At 38.5% G+C, this 23,396-nt stretch overlaps 1 protein-coding gene across 5 annotated transcripts; it reads left to right on the plus strand.

Annotated features, from left to right (window-relative positions):
* Positions 1 to 8,490: 8,490 nt before the first annotated feature.
* On the plus strand, positions 8,491 to 22,289 carry LOC127451722 (uncharacterized). 5 transcript variants are annotated; one of them, XM_051716622.1, is made up of 14 exons: positions 8,491 to 8,922; positions 11,434 to 11,561; positions 11,647 to 11,758; positions 11,841 to 14,315; positions 15,119 to 15,638; positions 15,725 to 15,769; positions 15,860 to 16,027; positions 18,028 to 18,115; positions 18,197 to 18,337; positions 18,696 to 18,740; positions 18,829 to 19,029; positions 19,120 to 19,279; positions 21,364 to 21,443; positions 21,556 to 22,289. In XM_051716622.1, exons 5-14 carry the CDS (start codon positions 15,562 to 15,564, stop codon positions 21,817 to 21,819), a joined length of 1,269 nt encoding a protein of 422 aa, XP_051572582.1. In that variant the 5' UTR covers positions 8,491 to 8,922; positions 11,434 to 11,561; positions 11,647 to 11,758; positions 11,841 to 14,315; positions 15,119 to 15,561; the 3' UTR covers positions 21,820 to 22,289. The 5 variants fall into 5 exon arrangements, with proteins under 5 accessions (XP_051572582.1, XP_051572586.1, XP_051572583.1 ...); XM_051716623.1 differs by having other exon boundaries at positions 8,494 to 8,922; positions 15,536 to 15,638; XM_051716624.1 differs by lacking the exon at positions 8,491 to 8,922 and adding an exon at positions 8,946 to 11,315.
* Positions 22,290 to 23,396: the final 1,107 nt, after the last annotated feature.

Here is a 23,396-nt window from a genome sequence, read left to right on the forward strand (position 1 = left end):
ACACCTCTCATCCACACTAGAACAGCATTTTCCTCCACTGAAAACAGAGAATGTGAAATGTCAGAATAATAGTAGAGAGAATGATTTATTTCAGCTTTTATTTCTTTCATCACATTCCCAGTGGGTCAGTAGTATTTGGTAGCATTGCCTTTAAATTGTTTAACTTGGATGAAACATTTTGGGTAGCCTTCCACAAGCTTCTCACAATAAATTGCTGGAATTTTGGCCCGTTCCTCCAGACAGAACTGGTGTAACTTAGTCAGGTTTGTAGGCCTCCTTGCTCGCACACGCTTTTTCATTTCTGCCCACAAATTTTCTATCAGACTGAGGTCAGGGCTTTGTGATGGCCACTCCAATACCTTGACTTTGTTGTCCTTAAGCCATTTTGCCACAACTTTGGAGGTATGCTTGGGGTCATTGTCCATTTGCGACCGAGCTTTAACTTTATGGCTGATGTCTTGAGATGTTGCTTCAATAAATCCACATAATCCTTCCTCATGCCATCTATTTTGTGAAGTGCACCAGTCCCTCCTGCAGCAAAGCACCCCCACATCATGATGCTGCCACCCCCATGCTTCACGGCTGGGATGGTGTTCTTCGGCTTGCAAGCCTCACCCTTTTTCCTCCAAACATAATGATGGTCATTATGGCCAAAAAGTTACATTTTTGTTTAATCAGACTAGAGGAAATTTATCCAAAATGTAAGATCTTTGTCCCCATGTCCACTTGCAAACTGTAGTCTGTCTTTTTTATGGCGATTTTGGAGCGGTGGCTTCTTCCTTGCTGAGCAGCCTTTCAGGTTATGTCGATATAGGACTCATTTTACTGTGGATATAGATACTTTTCTACCTGTTTCCTCCAGCATCTTCACAAGGTCCTTTTCTGTTGTTCTGGTATTTATTTGCACTTTTCACACCAAACTACACTCATCTCTAGGAGACAGAATGCATCTCCTTCCTGAGCAGTATGATGGCTACGTGGTCCCATGGTGTATATGCTTGCATACTACTGTTTGTACAGATGAACGTGGTACCTTCAGGCATTTGGAAATTGCTCTCAAAGATGAACCAGATTTGTGGATGTCCACAATTTTTTTTCTGAGGTCTTAGCTGATTTCTTTTGATTTTACCATGATGTCAAGCAAAGAGGCACTGGGTTTGAAGGTAGGCCTTAAAATACATCCACAGGTTTATTTCAATACTATTTGTAACCTCCCTTTGCCAAGATAACAGTTCTGAGTCTTCTCTTATAATGCCTAATGAGGTTGGAGAACACCTGGCAAGGGATCTGAGACTATTCCTCCATACAGAATCTCTACAGATCCTTCAAATTCAGAGGTCCATGTTGGTGGACTCTCCTCTTCAGTTCACCCCACAAATTTTCTATCAAGGCAGAACCTTGATTTTGTGACCAGTGAACCATTTTTGTGTTGATTTTGATGTTTGTTTTGGATCATTGTCCTGCTGGAAGATCCAACCAGGGCCCATTGTAAGCTTTCTGGCAGAGGCAGTCAGGTTTAGATTTTTTTTATCTGTTGGTATTTGATAGAGTCTTTGTTGCCATGTTTCCAAACAAGATGTCCAGGACCTCTGGCATAAAAACAGCCCCACAACATTAAAGATCCAGCACCACATTTAACCGTGGGCATTGGGTAGTTCTTCATCTCTATGTGCACCAAACCCATCTCTGGTGTATGCTGCCAAAAAGCTCTTTTTTTGTTTCATCTGAGAATAGAACCCGGTCGCATTTGAAGTTCCTTTAGTGTCTGGCAAACTGAAGATGCTTGAGTTTGTTTTTGGATGAGAGCAGAGGCTTTTTTTCTTGAAAACTTTCCAAACAACTTGTGGTGAAGTAGGTGATGTCTGATATATATATATATATATATATATATATATATATATATATATATATATATATATATATATATATATATTTGTTTTTTTTTGTTTTTTTTTTTGTTGTTTTTTTTTGTTTTTTTTTTTGTTGACTTTCTGTCCCCAAGACCCAGCAAATTCCTGCAATTATCCAGCTGTGATCCTTGGAGACTCTTTGGCCACTTGAACCATCCTCCTCACCTTGCGTGGAGACAATATAGACACACGTCCTTTTCCAGACCGATTCTTAACATCTCCAGTTGATTAGAACTTGTTAATTATTGCCCTGATGGTGGAAATGGGCATTTTCAATGCTTTGGCTATTTTCTTATAGCCACTTCCCTTTTTGTGAAGCTCAACAACCTTTTGCCGCAGATCAGAACTATATTCTTTAGTCTAACCCATTGTGATTGATGATTAGGGGAATTTGGCCTTTGTGTTACCTCATATTTATACCCCTGTGAAACAGGAAGTCATGACTGAACAATTTCATGTTCCTAGTCACCCAGGTGTACTAAAAATACTTCAGATATATTTTACTCATAAGAATTTCTAGGGGTGCCAATAATTGTGGCTAACGAGTTTTGGAGAAAAATATTTATTTATAATGAGATATTCCCCCTCTTTCAATTGTTTTACTTCAAATAAATGTCAGATTTTTGTGAATTTTTTGAATGAAAGATCAAAAGGATAAACAATGCAGATTTTTTTTTTCACAGCCTTCTTTGCTCATATTTACCAAAGGTGCCATTATTTTTGACCACCACTGTATATAAATCTCGTCCTTTTTATACGGCGGTTTATGGTAGTTTCTCCCATGTAGAAAAGGCATATGATATGTTATGGAAAGAGGGACTATTCATAAAATTTGTGAGGATGGGTGTAGGAGAAAGAAGTTATAACTGGATAAAAGAGTTTTTAATTGGGAGAAGAATTAGGGTGAAGGCTGGGGTAGCCATATCCTCTAGTGGGGTGGTGGATAATGGAACATCTCAAGGTAGTGTAATAAATCCTCTATTGTTTATCATTATGATAAATTATGTTTTTTCAAAGGAAGATATAACAATTGATAAGTTATTGTTTGCTGATGATGGGGCTCTTTGGTATAAAGGAAGAAATATAGAGTATAATGTGAAGAAGATGCAGTCTGCATTAAATAGAGGAATGGTCGATAAAGGAGGGATTCAAGTTTTCAGCAGAAAAGACACAGATTATCCTTTTTACTAATAAGACAGAGAATAAGGAAGTAAAATTAAAATTATATAAAAAAAGTATTAGAACGTGTATCCATAGTAAGATTTTTGGGTTTATGGTTTGATAGCAGATTAACGTGGAGAGTAAATATAGATAAGATGGTTGGGAAATGCAAGAGAATATTGAATGTAATGAGGTGTGTGTCAGGTCAAATATAGGGAGCAGATAGAATGGCATTAAAGACTATATATATACATCAATGATACGGTCTGTACTGGACTATGGTTGTATTGTATATGGATCAGCAAGTATAACTCAATTAATTAAAATGGACAGAATTCAGTCTCAAGCTTTAAGAATCTGCTGTGGATCATATTTAACATCTCCAGTTTAAGCTCTTCAACTTTAAATGGGTGAAATGCCTCTACAATTAAGAAGACATCAGTTAATGGGGTCGTATTGGGCAAACTTAGGAGGCCAGAGTGAAAATCACCCTACAAAAAAGGTAGTGAGTCCTACTTGGGAACATGGGAAATGTAAATGCACCAGTTTTAGTTGGGTTGTTGGAGATTTAGTTAAAGATATGGGATTAGAGGAGTATAGATATGCATCAGTATTAACTATGCCATCAGTACCGTTATGGGTTATGCCACAGCCCAATGTTGATCTAACTCTATTAGAAATAAGACAAAATGAAGGACATAGTGAATCAGAAGTGTATAAGGTTAGGGAATATGTGGGGCTGAGATATGGGGATTTCACACACATTTTCACAGATGCTTCAAAAGATAAAAAAAATGGTCACGTAGGGGTTGCATACACAATTCCAAAGTTGAAAGTGTCTAGGATTAGTAGGATATCAGATTATTTATCGGTGTTTACTGGAGAATGATTGCTATAATGATGGCAGTAAAGTGGGTAAGTGAAGTTAGAGTTCAACGTGTAAACATATGCTCAGACTCTAGCTCAGCCCTCTTAAGTATGAATGTTCAGCAATATGATACAAGACAGGATTTGGTAATAGAGATTCTTCAGGATTTATATTCATTACTGCAGAATAATATACATGTTCAGTTTTTGTGGGTTCCAGCACATTTGGGGTTGAAAGGAAATGTAGAGGTGGATACACTGGCTAAGAAGGAATTAGAGAGGGAAACAGTGGATATCCAAGTGTCTTTTAGCAGATCAGAGATAAAATCAATAATCAAAAATAATATTAACAACATATGGCAACAGCAATGGGATACTTAAATAAAAGGCAGACATTTGAATGCAATTCAACCAGCAGTAGGAAAGGGTAGGTTATCAAGAGGGAGAAGGAGAGAAGAAAATATTTTATAATAAGACAAAGGTTGGGTCATACAGGCCTGAACAGTACATTATGCTTAACAGGCAAACATCCAACAGGATTTTGTGAAGTGTGTGGAGTCAGTGAGTCGAGTGGAGCATGTAATTGTTCAGTGTAGGAAATATAGAGTGGAAAGAAAGAGTGTAATGGAAGAGTTAAGCAGAAAGGGAGAACAGCTTACATTAAATAATTTGTTAAATCCACAAATAGGAAGTAATAAAAGATCTATAGTGATGAAATATCTGGAGAGTTCTGGGCTAGTTAATCGGATAAAAGGTGAAAGGATTTTATTTTGATTTTTTTAGGGGCTGCATGTGGAAACTGGAGGAGCTGAACACGCAGCGCCAGCTGAAGCTGCAGTCCCAACGGGGTTACGAAATTAGGTGTGAAGGTAGATAGGGTGGTACAGGCAGTGGATCCTGCAGCTGTATGGCCGTACGCACTGTGAGTACCATGAGCACTCCGACTGCCCTGAGAAATATTTACTCTCTGAATATTTAATCAATCATGAAATGTGTCCCATATTTCTGTTGGCTGTTTAAAAGAACTAGCAATGCCCAGTTTGTGAATGAATAATTATTTTGAGTCGGTTCTTTTCAGTGAATTGGCCAAACGGGCTTGCAAAACGGTCTGAATCGATTCGTGATTCAGTACAATTCGTTGAGAGCACTCTCTCACTGAATCATTTGGAGCAGTTTCTCACACAGTAACAGTATCGGAATATTTACGAATACAGAGAACAAACAGCGCCGGATACAGTAGAAATGTACCAGCAATCAACTGAATCAAAAGGCTGTGTTTTTGAGTGGTAACTTTGAGAAACTTCAGCTAGTGCTGTGTCATGTGAACAAGGGGCTGTTTAAACTGAATGTGTTTTTGCATCTGCTCGCACTGTTTTTCAATCGTCTTCTATTTAAAAATGTGCTAGATAGATGTCTTTTGAAAACTGCGTCACGTTTCACTGTGTTTTTAGCATCTCTCACAGGATCGCTGCATTTTTAGATGCTGTGTCTAGTTTAAAAGTACTTCAACTGATAAAAACGCGTCTTGAGACACCTGCATTCTGCTTTATTCATTGTGATCCGTTTTGCTTTTTTAGCATGAAAACGTGTCTGTCTGAACGGTTACTGGAAGAAATGCTTTAGCCAATAGTTACATGAATACTACTCATCCTCAAGAAAATAAAACAAATGTTTATCTCAAAGTCACCAGAATTGAACGCTTTGGTGTTGTTTTTTGCACACACACATACACACACACACACACACATACACACACACACACGCAAAAATAGTATATATGGACTAAGTATGATTTATATACAGGTTTTTACAGATGCATCTAAAGATCCAGGGAAAGGTCAGGTGGGGGTAGCATACATCATCCCAAGATTGAAAGAGGCAGAAGGAAAAAGAATATCAGATCAAGTTTCAGTGTTTACAGGAGAATTACTAGCAATTTTGCTAGCAATGAACACGCCCCCTCGTGCCTCGTTCTTTATTGCCAAGTATGCTTACACATACAAGGAATTTGTCTTGGTGACAGGAGCTTCCAGTGCACAAAAATACAAAAACAATACAAAAACAGCAGCAAGACACAGATAATAATAAAAAATAAAAAAAGAATTAAACACATACGTACATACACACACAGAGAGACACACACATACATACATACACACATACACATACGTAGTGCAATCTAATACAAATCTGTTATCTGTTATGTACAGTGAAAATACAATCTGTTATGTACATTGCAAATGTTTATTTATTTATTTATTTATTTTCTCAGAGGAATGAAATGGCAGAAGAGGTTGGATGTGTTGGATAAATATAAAAAAGACTAAACTGTGTATTGCACATAGTTATTGCTCAATGGGGCAATTTAACTGTTCATGAGATGGATAGCCTGAGGGAAAAAAACTGTTCCTGTGCCTGACGGTTCTGGTGCTCAGAGCTCTGAAGCGTCGGCCAGAAGGCAACAGTTCAAATAGGTAATGGGCAGGGTGAGTGGGGTCCAGAGTGATTTTTCCAGCCTTTTTCCTCACTCTGGAAGTGTATAGGTGGGGGGGGGGGGGGGCAGGGGGCAACCAATAATACTCTCAGCAGTTCGAACTTTCCTTTGTAGTCTTCTGATGTCTAATGTCATAGCTGAACCAAGTCAGACAGTTACTGAAGTGCAGAGGACAGATTCAATGACTGCTGAACAGAACTGTATCAGCAGCGCTTGTGGCAGGTTGAACTTCCTCAGCTGGTGAAGGAAGTACAACCTCTGCTGGGCCTTTTTCACAATGGAGTCAATGTGGGTCTCCCACTTCAGGTCCTGTGAGATGGTAGTGCCCAGGAACCCGAATGACTCCACTGCTGCCACAGTGCTGTTTAGAATGGTGAGGGGGGTCAGTGTTGGGGTGTTCCTCCTAAAGTCCACAATCATCTCCACCGTTTTGAGCGTGTTCAGCTCAAGGTTGTTTTGACTGCACCAGACAGCCAGCTGTTGAACCTCCCTTCTGTATGCAGACTCACAAAAAGTATCCTTGCATGTTTCCCTGGTCTGTCCAGATGTTGCAGGATATGATGCAATCCCATGTTGACTGCATCATCCACAGACCTGTGGGCCAACACCAGTCTCTCAAATGATTTTATGACCACAGACGTCAGGGCGACAGGTCTGTAGTCATTAAATCTTGTGATTTTTGGTTTCTTTGGGACAGGAATAATGATTAAGTGTTTCAAACAGCATGGGACTTCACACTGCTCCAGTGATCTATTGAAGATCTGTGTGAAGATGGGGGCCAGCTGGTTAGCACAGGATCGAAGACACGCTGGTGAGATGCCATCTGGGCCTGAAGCTTTCCTCGTCTTTTGTTTCCGAAAGACCCGGCTCACATCATCTTCACAGACCTTAAGTGCAGGTTGAGTAGCGGGAGGGGGGAGGAGGGGGGGTTGCAGGAGGTGTTGGTGTTTATGTGAAGTGATGGTCAGAGTGGGTGTGGGGTGTGAGATTGGGCCTTTCAAATCTGCAGTAGAACACATTCAGGTCATCAGCCAGTTGTTGGTCCACCACAGGGTTGGGGGTAGGAGTCCTGTAATTTGTGAGTTGTTTCATGCCACTCCACACTGATGCAGGGTCGTTAGCTGAAAACTTGTTTTTCAGCTTCTCAGAGTATCTTCTTTTAGCCACTCTGATTTCCTTGTTCAGCATATTCCTGGCCTGATTGTACAAGGCCTCTTTGGCCTGACGAAACTGCCTGAGCTCTGCTGTAAACCACGGTTTGTCGTTGTTGAACTTTAAATAAGTCCTAGTAGGAATGCACATATCCTCACAGAAACTGGTATATGATGTAACAGTATCTGTGAGCTCGTCCAGGTCTGTGGCTGCAGCCTCAAAAACACTCCAATCCGTGCAATCGAAGTAGGCTTGTAGTTCCCGCTCTGCTTCATTGGTCCATCTCTTTACAGTCCTTACTACTGGCTTGGTTGATTTTAATTTCTGCCTGTAGGTTGGAAGAAGATGAACCAGACAGTGATCGGAGAATCCCAAAGCTGCTCTAGGAACAGAGTGATATGCATCCTTTATTGTTGTGTAGCGATGATCCAGTATGTTCCTGTCTCTGGAGGGGCATGTGATGTGCTGTTTGTATTATGTGATTGGTGTGGAGTTAGAGAAACAAACAGTGGAACATGTATTAATACAATGTAACAGATATACAAACGAAAGAAATAATCTAACAGATGAATTACAAAAGAAAGGAGAACAGCAATTAACCTTAAAGAAGCTTTTAAATCCAGTAAGAGGGGATAGTCTATTAATTCAATTTCTGAATAGAACTCGGTTAAATGAAAGAATATAGCTAGGCCATAAAAGGTTTGTTTTATTTTATTTATTTCTTTATTTTTTCTCCTCTCTCTGGGCAGTGAGGGACTTGGGTCTGAAAATGGAGGAGCTGAACACGCAGCGCCATCGGAAGCACGAGTCCTGAAATGTCTGGGGAGAGAAGGAGAGAGTCTCTGATCCGTAACCCACGGTAGATGGCGGTAAAGCTCTATTTTAGAATGCGAGACGCCAATAAAAGAAGAAGAAGAATTCCTCCCATGATCCTTTTCTCTCAAACACTAGTTATGCTTTGTTCGGGCAAGATGACCATCTTAATGTAAACAGACTAAAAATAGCACAAAGCAGCTTTATTAAGCAAGTTATAACGGATCTAATTTAGCCGTATCTGACATTAAAGTGTCCCGTAAATGATGAACGTCATGAATGCTGTTGATTTTCAGACACAGTTAACATCCATAATGGAAATGTTGGCGAAGACCGCTATTGTTGAAATAGGCAAACTTTTCGAGGAGAATTCGTCTTTTGTGCGATTAGAAATATCTCGACATATCAGCGTAAATGAGTCTCTGAAGAGGAAATGTAATTTACTGGAGAGTGAACTTCAAGCTGCTTGGAAAACTGTTGAGAAGATGAACGGGACAGCTGCTCCATTCAGCGACGGGTTGACAGGTCACATATATAAAACAACTCTATATTTAGCTTTAAATGCGCGATGCATGTTGAAAAAAGCAGATACATTTTGACAGATTAAATGGGGGAATGTGTAGCTACATGTGGTGTTGAAGATCTGAGCTGGTAAACTCAATGTTGTGGGTTCAAATCCCACCCAAAGAGTGATCCATGATTTGTGTGTCCTCGTGTAAAATACTTCACCAGCTGTCCTTGTGTGGGTCATTCTCAGGAAACGGTGCTATTTGTGAACAGTTGTGAGTCACAGTTATAATTTATAATCCGAAATACATGTTAAAAATAAAATGTGTTATCAGAATATCAGCCAATTTTGATGTCCAAACTCATCACCATTAAATTTTAGATGGGGGAGAAAAAAAAAAAAAAAAATTCCTGGAAAATTATTTGGCCTTTATTAAAATTATAATATCTTGATTTAACTATGTAGTTTATTTTGAAAATTTTTTCCACCAAAAAAAAAAAAATAAAATAAATAAATAAAAAATCTATGGTTTCAGTATAGTCAACCTGCAGTAACCATGACTTTAATAACCATTTATGCGGTAAGAACCATTTAAAAAACCATGGTGTTATTGTAGTAGAACATCTATGTGTTCCTGGCAGAATGATTGATTTTTATTACCCTAGTTTTGGTTTTCCTGTATTATTACTATGGTTTTGCCACAAATATCATGGTTAAAAAATGCTTACTGTTGTTAAACCATGGTAAATTTTGTGGTTATGGTTTTGCTACAAATACCATACTTCAACTATGGTTACAGTACACTCAAAACCCTAATAAGTCCACTGCGCTTATTTGAGTAAACTCGTTCCCGTAATTCCATTGAGTAATGTGGTCTCCCAAAACTTTAGTATTTCAGTTCAATTAACTTGGTGTTTAAGAAGAGTGAACAAGATGCAAGTACTGTAGACTTAACTCAGATTTGCTATTTAAATGTTGTTGTTTCTACACTTATTAATCATTTTAATTGAATTGATTCAGTTTTAGATCAAACAATAGCACATCTCAAATAAAGATGATTCTTGATTATGAATTCTTAATAACTATTTAAATACCCCCATTTGTTCCCTCTTACCAAGGAAACATAATTAAATAATTCAAGCAGCAAGGGATTGTGGGTATTCCCCATAGCCTTAATTTTGTACTCAATAGTTTGAGTTAACACTTAAAATCTTAAGTCTATGGAACTTTAATGAACTTAAATATTTGGGTTATGAGCCCAAAACTTGACATTTCAAGTCATGTATAATTAAGACAACATGATATTTCCAGTAATGACAACTTTAGGTTTTACAGTGGTAAAACCATGGTTCATTTTCATTTAGGACAGATAAAGCTATTGTAAAGAAACCCAAAATACTTGCGAGAGAACGTAAAACTATTGCGAAGGAACACAGAAATATTTTTAGTTTCTTCTAAATGTTCCATATTTTGAAAGAGAAATGTCAATAGTTTTTCTATTCTGTGATGTATTACAAGCCACACCTAAACTAAGTGATACTAGGGGGCCTGTGTAGCTCAGCGAGTATTTACGCTGACTACCACCCCTGGAGTCGCGAGTTCAAATCCAGGGTGTGCTGAGTGACTCCAGCCAGGTCTCCTAAGCAACCAAATTGGCCCGGTTGCTAGGGAGGGTAGAGTCACATGGGGTAACCTCCTTGTGGTCGCCATAATGTGGTTCTTGCTCACGGTGGGGCGCGTGGTGAGTTGTACGTGGATGCCGCGGAGAATAGCGTGGGCCTCCACACGCGCTACTTCTCCGCGGTAACGCGTTCAACAAGCCATGTGATAAAATGCGTGGATTGACTGTCTCAGATGCGGAGGCAACTGAGGTTCGTCCTCCGCCACCCGGATTGAGGCGAGTCACTACGCCATCACGAGGACTTCGAGCACATTGGGAACTGGGTATTCCAAATTGGGGAGAAAAAAACAACAACAACAAAGTGATACTACCAGAATTTGTTCAGCTGTCTATTTATATAATATGTTAATGAATTCCAGATTTACTGTAACAGAGTTGAAATAATATTGCACTTAGGGTTAGGCTTAGTACTGATAAAGAAGAGCAATAGGAACATTTCAACAACATCTTTAAGATTGGAAGTAATAGTTTAAGAAATGGCCACTGGAAAACCCCATCTTTTCAAAAGCGAATGATAAAAAATAAAACATGTTTGGGCACAAATGAGGCCTGTTTCCTGAGAATGACCCTTGTACCTACATGGGGTGATGGAGCCTAGTGGATAAAGGACTGACAGCTGAAAGATTATTGGTTCAAACCAAACAAAGGGTAACCCATGAGCTATCATCATTGTGCCCTTCAGCAAGGTACATAACCCCATGTTGTTCCATGGCAACTGCCCCTGTAATTGTAAGTGTACTACAAGAATGATTTAGTTTGGATTAGCTGCATCAGTTAATAACGTTTTCATTTCAATTAAATGATTTCATTTAAAAAATACAGTAACTAATGCCTACATGTTCTGCAGACACTGGACATCGTCCCGCAATTGACACTGTCTTCGGTAAGGAATGGTGCATGAACCTGTGGAGACACGAGTCAAATGTTGGTCAAAAGGAGGACACACGTGTAGACTCTTCAGTCATCACAGGAGAGGTTGGTCTCACTGCTGTTGATGAACATGAAGTTCTTTTTAAGCAGTGTTACAGCTTGATAGTTCTCTCTTGTTTCCATTCTTTAGCCAGTAAATTTGATCGATGACGAACCAGACATGATCATCATTAAAGAAGAGACATTTGAGGATCACTCTGGGAAAAATAACAAAGAGGAAGATCAGAGTAACAGTTTGAGAGGTATGTGGATTAAGAACATGAGAGCAGATGATTTTAACTCTATAATATATTCTGATATACATGTGTTATTATTGCATTACAGGACCTGCAGCGGCCAGCAGTGACAGATGTGTTGCCCAGACTTCTTTGGATTTTATGTCATACACGCTACCTTCAGGTGACCAAGTGAAATCTAATGTACAACCCGAAAAACAAACTCTTGACGGAAGACCTTCTACATACGGAGACAATGCAACAGGGCCAAAAATGAACCCTGATGAATTTCTTACATTTTTTCCTAGCAATGCGAATTTCAACAGTATGCAAAACCAGACAACTATTTCAGAAGAGAAGAAGTATGAGTGTGTATTCTGTGGGAAAACCTTCAACTATTTAAGCTATCTGAAAGCACACATGCGAATACACTCTGGAGAGAAACCCTATGCCTGTACAGTTTGTGGCAAACGATTCGCTCAGAAAACATACCTCAGAATACACCAGCGCACTCACTCTGGCGAGAGGCCATACACGTGCATGGAGTGTGGCAAGAGTTTTTCTCAAAAATGTTCTCTAAATGTACATCTCCGAAGCCACACTGGAGAAAAGCCATATAGTTGTGTTGAATGTGGTAAAAGCTATGCGTACAAACATGGTTTTAATACACACATGTGCGCTAGTTAAATTGGAATATATGGAATCAAATTATGCTTGAATATAAAAATTAGTATTAGTCTGAAACTTAAAAAGTGCTGTTACAATGGAGTATTCATTATGTTGCCCCATGAGCTATTTAAAATATAGATTTTTCCTAAAAGGTGCATATATGTTTATGTTTATGAAGATTCACAGCTATCAAGTCATTATAGAATGTAAGGCTGTTGAACATGGGCATAAACATGTCAAGATGCTCTTGAATAAAATGTTACTTGACATTAAATAAGTGCAAACCATGCAAACAGCTAATTACATACTGTTGTTTGCTTACATGTGCAGTATATGGACTATCATACAACTCTTACCAACACTAAAGAGAACAACTTCCCCATTTTAATTTCCATTGATTACAAGCAATATCTAATTGGACACTAATATCACCATGAACACTCTTCACAGGGCATATGAAATCTGTTCTGGTGTCTAGATCACCAGGTAAAAGCAACTTTGTAGGCAAAGGAATAACCACAAACTTGTTCTTTCTGCAAATTTCAGTGATGTTTTAAATTATGGGGAATTTTATACCTGAATGGAGTTACATTATTATATTTTTACTATTTGAAATCTTCTGTAATTTAAATTTTAAAACCATTGTTGTTATTATCCACTCAACAGATTCTCTGAATAAAATATTACAGTTTTTATTGACTAAGTGATACATTTGTAGTAACCGATAATCAAAAATGCATTTTTTTTTTCAAATGTTTAAGCATAATTTCAATTGACTTACACATGCAATTAATTCAACTGACAATACACAAAATCATAAAGAAACTTTTTCACCACACCTAATAATTGTTTCATCTAGAAATACTTTTCATATACAGTAAGTGCCTTTCACACTGAAATTCACATGAAATTTTGTTACACAATCATATTTTAAAGCTACTGTAATCGCACAAACTGATGTTTACGCCTCTCATTCACACTAGAACAGCGCTTTCCTTTAACAGAAACTTGAGACTTTTGAAAATGCACTCCATAAATGCATCCTTTGGAAAACGACGTTTGGAAATTGAAAACTTAAACAGATTAGTGTGGATGTGGCCTTAGGCTCTCGATTTAATGTGTTAATTTAGTGTGATTAATAATGTAAAAGGTAATACGTTAAAAAACGCAATCATACCCCTGTGCATAAATTCCGCAATAAGGAATTTTCCTTCCATTGAAGAAATTCAAGCTTGAAGTACAACCTTTACATTTTTTGTAAGTAGCAGTAAGCAGGAGGCAGTCAGCGCAACTCCAGCTCTACAGGTAAACATACCAAGAGCTGGGGTCTCAAAATAAATTTTTCAAAGTTTCAAACTATCTTTAACTTGACACAGCGTCCTAAAATTGCGGAGTTATGACGCAAGACATGACACAAACAAAATGATACGCTCCAAAAGCATCCGTCTGACATGTGTACCAACAAAAATAGTGCTGATGGAACGTTAAAACACATCCTGTGAGAAAAGCTCTTTAGTCTACATCAGACAGATTGACGCATTTAATTATAAAATGGATTGCTAGGGAGGGGGCCTGGGTAGCTCAGGGAGTGTTGACACTGACTACCACCCCTGGAGTCATTAGTTTGAATCCAGGGTGTGCTGAGTGACTCCAGTCAGGTCTCCTAACCAACCAAATTGGCCCAGTTGCTAGGGAGGGTAGAGTCACATGGGGTAAACTTCTCGTGATCGCGATTAGGGGTTCTCGCTGTCAATGGGGCGCGTGGTAAGTTGTGCGTGGATTGCGGAGAGTAGCAGGAGCCTCCACATGCGGAGTCTCCACGGTGTCATGCACAACGAGCCATGTGATAAGATGCACGGATTGACGGTCCAGAAGCGGAGGCAACTGAGACTTGTCCACTGCCACTCAGATTGAGGTGAGTAACCGCGCCACCATGAGGACCTACTAAGTAGTGGGAATTGGTCATTCCAAATAGGGAGAAAAGTGGCTTAAATTTTTTTTTTTTTTTTTAAATGGATTGCTGTGGACTGTAGGCCAATAGTAGACTTAATTTCAATGATGTGAAAATAAAACAATATAACTACTTTTTGGGTCTAATCAGTGCTTTACTTGTCTGCTAATTATTATATTTATTAGGGGCAGTGGTAGCTCAGCGGTTAAGGCTCTGGGTTACTGATCAGAAGGTCGGGGGTTCAAGCCCCAGCACCGCCAAGATGCCACTGTTGGGCCCTTGAGCGAGGCCCTTGACCCTATCTGCTCCAGGGGCGCCGTATCATGGCTGACCCTGCACTCTGACCCCAGCCTAGCTGGGATATGTGAAAAAGAAGAATTTCACTGTATATGTGCAAATGTATAATGTGTGATAAATAAAGATAATTATAATTATAATTATAATTATTATAATTATTATTAAATATGTTAATCATTAAAAAATATAATAAACTATAAATATAATTTAATATTTATAATTGAAATGATCTTTAAGATGTCTTAGCAAATACTGATACATGCGATTAATTGTGATTTAATTTGATCAATTAAATCGGCACATCATGTAATAAATTTGATTTTAAAAAAAAATTTGTTTTTGCAGTTAAGCAATTTTATTTATTTTTTCATTTTAGTGATTTATTTTAAACTGCCAGATATCACTGAAAAAGCCTTGAAATACCACATCTGTCTCTGTGACAGCCTGTCAATCATTCTACGCGTTCACAGGGCAACCCATATATGGGCAGCAGGAAGCTGAGAGCGTCAGTTTGACAGATATCAGTTTGTTGTGTGAGAACGCTTTTTTGCCAGCATTGCTTTCGATTATTAAAGTCATAGTACCTATACAAGGTCAGTGTAACTGTGTGGGTTTGCTGTTATAAAATTGCTTGTTTGCTTTATTAATTTATATCAGCGGCTAAGTCTGGTGGAAGTTCCAGAATGGCTAACATCATTTACAGCTTTAATATTGTTGCTTGTATTATTATTATTGTTGCTGTGTCTTTGTGAATGTCAGTGGCTTTCACAGGTGTAATACTAGAAGATTAAAAGCTTAATCTTCAATCATTAAATGCAGATGAATCATTACAAATCCAAGACTACATATCTAAGTTTAAAAACATGTTTGTTGTTCCTTTCAAACAGAACAGCTGACTGATGGGGAAACCCTGATGGGTTTAACAGAGAAGATGGTGGAAAATCTATTCCCCACAGTGAAACAGCCAAATACATTTCTAAAAGAACTGGAGTAAGCAGGACCTGCTCATTTTTGAATAAGTGTTTATAAGTGTCAAAAGTGATGAATTAAGCTTTACTTTACTAATGTCCATACAGACATGATGTGGAAACATCCTCAGGGTTGCAAATTCAGCTCACTCAGTAAGTAGCATGACTTAAAATGAAATGAAAATTCATATGCATGAAATTGAAAAGGACTAGGTAAAAGAGTAACACTTATTTTCTGCACAGGCAAAGATCCAGCGAGACTTGGCCAGCAGTTTTTAGCCTTCCTGCTTTTCCTCAACAAATTCATGAGGCACTGCAGAGGAAGGATCCGTCCTTGAAGAAAAAAGGCAAATCACGTTTACGGTCCCTCTTAATTCAAGTGTTGTTTGATAACATCACCAAACACACATGGTATGTATAGTTCAAATAATTTATATTAAATCTTTATTTTTTTTTTTTATTTTTATTTTTTTTTTTTGTACAGTTTTAAAATACTACCATACAAATAACTATCTGTCAGCATTTCCATTCATTTGCTTCTTCGGTGCATGCAACTCTCGAAATACGTAACCTGCATGCTGCCATTTTTGCTTAATGTGCACTCGGTTTCATTGGCCGAAAGAAGTTGTTTTAGGTATTCTATTCAGTGCCTGTAAGTAAATCCTGCAATAGATTTATGAAGATCATGAAAATCCATAAATTAATGTTGCACACCGATTAGCCACCTGCCTAATTTTGTGTAGGTCCCCCTCGTGCTGCCAAAACAGCGCCAGCCCCCATCTCAGAATAGCATTCTGTGATGCTATTCTTCTCACCACAATTGTACAGAGCGGTTATCTGTACAAGGTGCTCTAAATTGTTGTATTATAAAGACTGTTGTTATGATGTTATGATTTCTTAAGTGGGACATATTTGAATTTCTGTGTCTCTCTATATATACTCACTGATCACTTTATTAGGAACACTGTGGTCCTAATAAAGTGCTGAAATTGTCTTCTGCTGTTGTAGCCCATCTGCCTCAATGTTTGACGTGTTGTGCATTCTGAGATGATATTCTGCTCACTACAATTGTACAGAAAGGTTATCTGAGTTACCGTAGACTTTGTCAGTTCAAACCAGTCTGGCCATTCTCTGTTGACCTCTCTCATCAACAAGGCATTTCCGTCCGCAGAACTGCTGCTCACTGGATGTTTTTTGTTTTTGGCACCATTCTGAGTAAATTCTAGAGACTGTTGTGTGTGAAAATCCCAGGAGATCAGCAGTTACAGAAATACTCAAACCAGCCCGTCTGGCACCAACAATCATCCATGCGATTATCTAATCAGCCAATCGTGTGGCAGCAGTGCAGTACATAAAATCATGCAGATAAGGTTCAGGAGCTTTAGTTAATGTTCACATCAACCATCAGAATGGGGAAAAAATGTGATCTCAGTGGTTTGGACTGTGGCATGATTGCTAAAGAATTTGGTAGTTGTGCTAAGATGTTTCAATACCAAACTCGGCGCAAAGTCCAAATTCAGTTCCTGCATTTGCAGTTTGGAGATTTCACCAACAGGTGGTAATAAACTTATATATATAACATTGGATTTTTCACACAAGCAAGCTCACAGACAGGTTTAAAAGGGATAATTGTTATAAAAAAACCAGATATAAACTTTTTAGCTATCTGGTTCTTAGAGCAGCAGTGATCTCCGCAAAAAAGAGACGGTTGTATTTGATGTTTTACAGAAATCATATTTCACCTTGTGATTCTTTTGAAAGTCTTTTGAACTGTGGTATTAGGACAAAATAAACTGTACAGTCGTATTCCTGAGAAATTTGTCTATTTAAGTGCAATTTGAAAGACTTTTATTTTCATTGTAATATTTCTACCACATGACCTCTAGGTGCCGCTGATTTATGATGCAAATGTTTGCAGGCCTTACTTTGTTATTTTATCTAACATAAATGCAGAAGTGATGTTATCTCTGAAAAGTTCAGAAAAGTTCAGTTATGCTTAAACTTTATCAACTTTACCGCCGGCGGGTCTGCAGATTTGAAGAGGTAAAAAAAAATAATAATAATATAATCAGGCACTGGTGAAACATTTATAATATAATGAATGACTTTTTTGCATTTTGCTAGCAATTCCCCCCCATCAGAATACATGGCTCATTTTGAATGGTCATCAATAGAAAGTATATAAAATGATTTTTAAAAATCCTTATCCAGTTATCTAAATGTCTAAAAAAATAATGGAAAAGTCATGGAAATATCCTGGAAATTAGTTTGTTAAAAAAAAAAAAAAAAAAAGGTTTGGGAACCCTGAACCAGAAATGCTGCTTTGATTAGCTAGAATGAGACATTGCGATAACTCCTTACTGTCCCGTTCTTTTGCCTTTTAATTTCAGTTGAGAAATTCTTTATCATAGGTATCCAAACCACACAATATATGCTGATGTTCTGGGGAGTCTGATTACAAAATTTCCTTTCTTGAAAGATTGCAGTGCCTCTGGTCATGTATGTGCCATTTCATATTTCACATTCTTATAATACTTCTAGTCAAACTGGATGCATTTCAAAATGTGCATGTGTCCACAGGATACCCTCCTACAATGTCTGCGGAACAAATTTAAAAAAGAGCGAATTTCTTTAGTGAGATCATCAACAATTCAAGAACTTGGCGTTAAAAGAAATCTGATGGATCACACTTCTTCTGATGGCCTTGGCTTTGAAGAGGAGGTACACTACCAGACCAATCACTTCCCACTCCCACATTCATTCCCCCAAAATTAAGCCATTAATTATTAGCATCTCTTTCTCCAGTTTTTAAATTGCACCCTGTTCTACCAGCTATACCACATACCTCAAATAATTTTTCCCTCGGTACTAACCCTGACCTCAACCCTAAATATTGTCTTTTATATTGCAATGTCTCTTTTTGTTATGCCACTGTTTTTTTCAGTGACCTATAAGTTATGTTAAAAGTAATTCTGATTATATTATTAAAAAGAATATCTGCAAATATGTGACCTTTGCCAACATTCAGAATCATTTCTGCATATATTAACTTAAACATTTTAACTTGTGTTCATTTTAGCATGCAAAAAGACGAAAGACTACTCATCCCATTTACACCCAAGAGGTTTGTCAATTTTAACTTTAAATTACTAAATCACTCTGGAAAAGTAGTGCTGGACATATTATGGGATGGTTATAATCTACCGTTTCAGAACCTAGAAAATATGGGGGAAGATGAAACAAGCTTCCAGGAGCACATCAGTGCTATAAATACTGAACTACGCAGAGGGCAGCCAGACTACACAGAAATAAAGAATCACATGAGGCAAACTCTTTTCAAAAGACTTGAATTAATGGAAAAACCAACAAAGGAGGTTATGGACATGTTCCCATTTCTTGGGGTTCCACAACTTGTGAGTATTTAGAGTTTTTGACTGATGAGAGGGTCTACAAAAAAAGAATCTTTATTTTTTTGCTTAATGTGTGTTCTTTGTGTGATGAAGGTGCTTCATGAAATAAAGATACGTTTTGGAATGGACCTTCACATTAATTTAGAGAATGCTCTTCAGGCTCTGGCCCCTAAAATCTTAAGAGTGGCAAGAAGTGGATGTCAAAGTGAACTATTGACAAATTTACTTCTAAATATCGATCCAAGCACAAAAGGTATATTGTTTACTTTTCCTCACACATGACCAACAGCTTATAATTTTGTTCTATATACTGTATCAGCATAAAGTTCACTTATTAACAGATGGCCTAAAGTACACCAAAATCACCACTTGACCATACTAGCTGGGTTTCTATCTACGTATTGTTATGCAAATTTTGTTACGTTGCATACAAAATGCTGGCCGGAAACACCAAGATGCAAATAAAAAATTATACGCTCACTTGAGGTTGAGACATCTTTTATTCGATAACATCCACATAAACTACAATGGGAACACCTTTACTGAATTTACGTGACTTTGCCTCAACGTGTCATGTGACTGATTAATAGCGGACCAATAGAGCTGTTCAGCAGTGACGTTGATTTGTAAGCAACAGGTCATTCTAAAATTTGCCCAAGCCAAAGCCTATCATCAAAATAATTGTCTACAATTAACTCCCAGAACTGCCTGAGATGCTGTTGTTCCCAGAAATACTGATGAGCCAAAACTGCCTAATATGCTGTTGGTCCTCCACGTGCCACCAAAAAAGTGCCGACCTGCCGAGGCATGGACTCTACCCCTGAAGGTGTCCTGTGGTATCTGGCACCAAGACGCGTTGCGATGTGGAGCCACCGTGGATCGGACTTGTTGGTCCAGCACATACCACAGATGCTCAATCGGATTGAGATCTGGGGAATTTGGAGGCCAGGGCAACACCTTGAACTCTTCATCATGTTCCTCAAACCATTCCTGAACAATGTGTGCAGTGTGGCAGGGCGCATTATCCTGCTGAAAGAGGCCACTGCCATCAGGGAATACCATTGCCATGAAGTGGTGTACCTGGTCTGCAACGATGTTTAGGTAGGTGGCACGTGTCAAATTGACATCCACAGGAATGGCCGGACCCAGGGTTGCCCAGAAGAACATTGCCCGGAGCATCACACTCCCTCCTTGTCATCTTCCCACAGTGCATCCTGGTGCCATCACTTCCCCAGGTAAATGGCACATACGTACGTGATGTAAAAGAAAACTGGAATCATCGGACCAGACGACCTTCTTCCACTGCTCCAAGGTCCAGTTCCAATGCTCGCATGCCCATTGTAGGCACTTTCGACGGTGGACAGGGGTCATCATGGGCACTCTGACTGGTCTGCAGCTACACAGCCCCATACGCAGCAGGGTGCAATTCACTGTGTGTTGTGACACATTCCTCCTGTAACCATCATTAACATTTTCTGTGACTTTTGCCACAGTAGACTTTATGTTGGTTCGGACCAGACGGGATAGCCTTCATTGCGCTTGCGCATTGATGAGCCTTAGTGTATCCTTCCTTGGACCACTGTCGGTAGGTACTCACCACTGCTGACTGGGAGCACCCCATAAGCCTTGCTGTTTCACAGATGCTCTGACCCAGTCGTCTGGCCATAAAAAAAGTCGCTCAGGTCTTTACTCCTCTCCTGCCCATTTCTCCTGCATTCAACACGTTGACTACGAGAACTGATTGTTCGCTTATCATCTAATCTATCCAGACCTTGACATGTGGCCTTGTTAGGAGATGATCAATGTTATTCGCTTCACCTGTGAGTGGTCATAATGTTTTGGCTCATCTGTGTATATGGCATCTGCAATCGACCACAAGCAAATATGAGGTTTGTGAGAGCCTTTTGTCTGCACGCTTTAAGCCACAAGAAATATCATTTTACAAAAGAGCCACAGTCGCAGTCCCAAATTTCATTTGTGCAATTTTCCCCGAAAGTGTCAATTTTGATCTCTTGAACACATGGGATGGAAACGCTGGTTTGTTCGCAACCATTTTTACAATATTCTGATTTTTGCACATAAAATAAAGTCGTAACTTGCACCCATGCTCCAAAATATAGTGGAAAGTCTTGCCAGACTTAACAGGTTGGAAGCTATAAGGTAGGACTAGCTTTGAAATTAAATGCTCAACAAGCACATATGGTTATGGTTTTTGGGTGTCCACATACTTTCGCCATATAGTGTACAGTATACTTACATAGCTTTCTTCACCATTTAATACAAACTTTGTGCAAAAAATAAAAAACCTATGTTTTTTTGTTTACATTGATATTGCAGATCTGGAAAAGAATGCAGCATTACTCATTTTGCCATCATTATTCCAAGAAAACGCCAAGTTTCTCTTCTGCCAAGAAAATGTATGATTCGAGTTTTCCTTTTTTCTGTGTTTTTATGCAAGATATTACAATTCCTTTGTGTTAGCAGTATAAGGGTTTCTACAGATGTGTTATGTATTTCCTCAACTTACAGGAATCAGCAAGGCCAACCCCAACAATAATTTTTCATGGAGCATCAAACCCTCTAGATGCAAAAAGAGCCAGTATCAGAATGGATGGTGTCACTATCATCACTGATGACATGGGGATGACAGAAGCTCTGGAGTGTCTCTTTGCTGTCTATTTCATATTCAGTGTAGAGTATCCAAAACCTATCACTCACACAATGAATTTCATTGAGCACTATCTGTTTAAACTTTACAGTGGCCACAAAAAAATTGTCTATACCAGTTCTTAAAATGTACAACCAACTGTCATAATTAAAGACAGTACATTGTTATGTAATGCTGCATTGAGTGTGTTCTTATATTGTCATTTATAGTTTAATCTTGTTTGTGGTTAATGTTTTCATTTATACTGTAAAATGCACTGATTTAATGTTACATTTTTAATGCTAATGTGAAATTGTTGTTAATGTTTAAATTACAATGACATGTTGTTAATCTTTAATGCTGATGTGAAATTTAATTTGATTTGAACCATTTTACAGTAGGTCTCAAAAGGTATTAGTACACCATCAGAAAGGGGTTTTATTTTATATAAAGTAAAATATTGTTATAAGTTGAACTCATTATTCAAGAAAATATTATTTAACACCAACACAATTGGTGAAATGTTTTATTCTTTATATCTATTTGTTAAATCTTTGTGATTTACTGTATGAAACACCTTTTGCTTATAAATTGCTAAAATTGCTGTGACACAATATATTTCATGTAAATAATAATAATATACTAGCGTGAGTTGTATTTGTCTTTTAACGATTAACACCTGATATTAATTCTATTAGTATGCTCCTGCTAGTGCTTGCACAAGTGATTACGTTAGGGTCTTTGAAAAATGATATTATAGTTTAAATACCTTTTTTAAAGAGCTTAGTGAAAAAAGGTGTTACTGAGTTCTGAAAAATCACAGTGCAAAATTGATCCGCGAGAGGCCAACGCCACAGTGTCTAAAACCAACAAAAATCAAAGTCCCCATGAAGTGCCATGACCAGCACAGTTTGATATGATGTTTTGGTCGAACAACTCGTCCCATTTTTAAAAGTAGCCCTATGCCATCTTCCACCATGATGCTCATGCCAGAGCCGCTTACTGGGGAAACTTGAGAAGCGATTTCATTTTATTTATTTTTTTAGTTTCTCCCCAATTTGGAATGCCCAGTTCCCAATGTGCTCTAAGTCCTCATGGTGATGCAGTGACTCGCCTCAATCCGGGTGACGGAGGACGAATCTCAGTTGCCTCTGCATCTGAGACCATCAATCCACGCATTTTATCAAGTGGCTTGTTGAGCGCGTTACCGCGGAGACATATTACGTGTGGAGGCTTCACGCTATTCTCCGCAGCATCCACGCGCCACACCAAGAGCAAACCACTTATAGCTACCACCAGGAGGTTAGCCCATATGAATCTACCCTCCCTAGCAACCAGGCCAATTTGGTTGCTTAGGAGACCTGGCTGGAGTCACTCAACACGTCCTGGATTCAAACTCGCAAACTCCAGGTGTGGTAGTCAGCGTCTTTACTCGCTGAGCTACACAGGCCCCCTATGAGAAGCGATTTAAATACTGGACAGCCTATCCAAAGACTTGAGAACCAAACAATGATCTAACTGACAACATTAATACATAACCAGCCCACACAGCACTTGCCGGTCTTTGCTTACAACAAGACTTTGAGCCATTGTGCAAGTCCAGTGCAGATGAATGAGAAACAAGCGAGTAAAAGATAATATATCCATGTTTTGAATCACAATACAATAAATGTAACGAATAAAGGACTCTGATTCGAGCTGTACATCCTAAGAAACCTCCAGC

Source organism: Myxocyprinus asiaticus, chromosome 14, assembly GCF_019703515.2.
Source record: "Myxocyprinus asiaticus isolate MX2 ecotype Aquarium Trade chromosome 14, UBuf_Myxa_2, whole genome shotgun sequence".
NCBI classification, from domain to species: domain Eukaryota; kingdom Metazoa; phylum Chordata; class Actinopteri; order Cypriniformes; family Catostomidae; genus Myxocyprinus; species Myxocyprinus asiaticus.

Excerpts from the sequence above, each read along its gene's own strand:
- LOC127451722 (XM_051716622.1), top strand. The coding sequence starts at position 15,562 with ATGGGTTTAACAGAGAAGATGGTGGAAAATCTATTCCCCACAGTGAAA. Across the intron at positions 15,770-15,859 it reads TTGCAAATTCAGCTCACTCA|GCAAAGATCCAGCGAGACTT; the intron begins GTAAGTAGCATG and ends TTTTCTGCACAG. Across the intron at positions 18,741-18,828 it reads ATCCCATTTACACCCAAGAG|AACCTAGAAAATATGGGGGA; the intron begins GTTTGTCAATTT and ends CTACCGTTTCAG.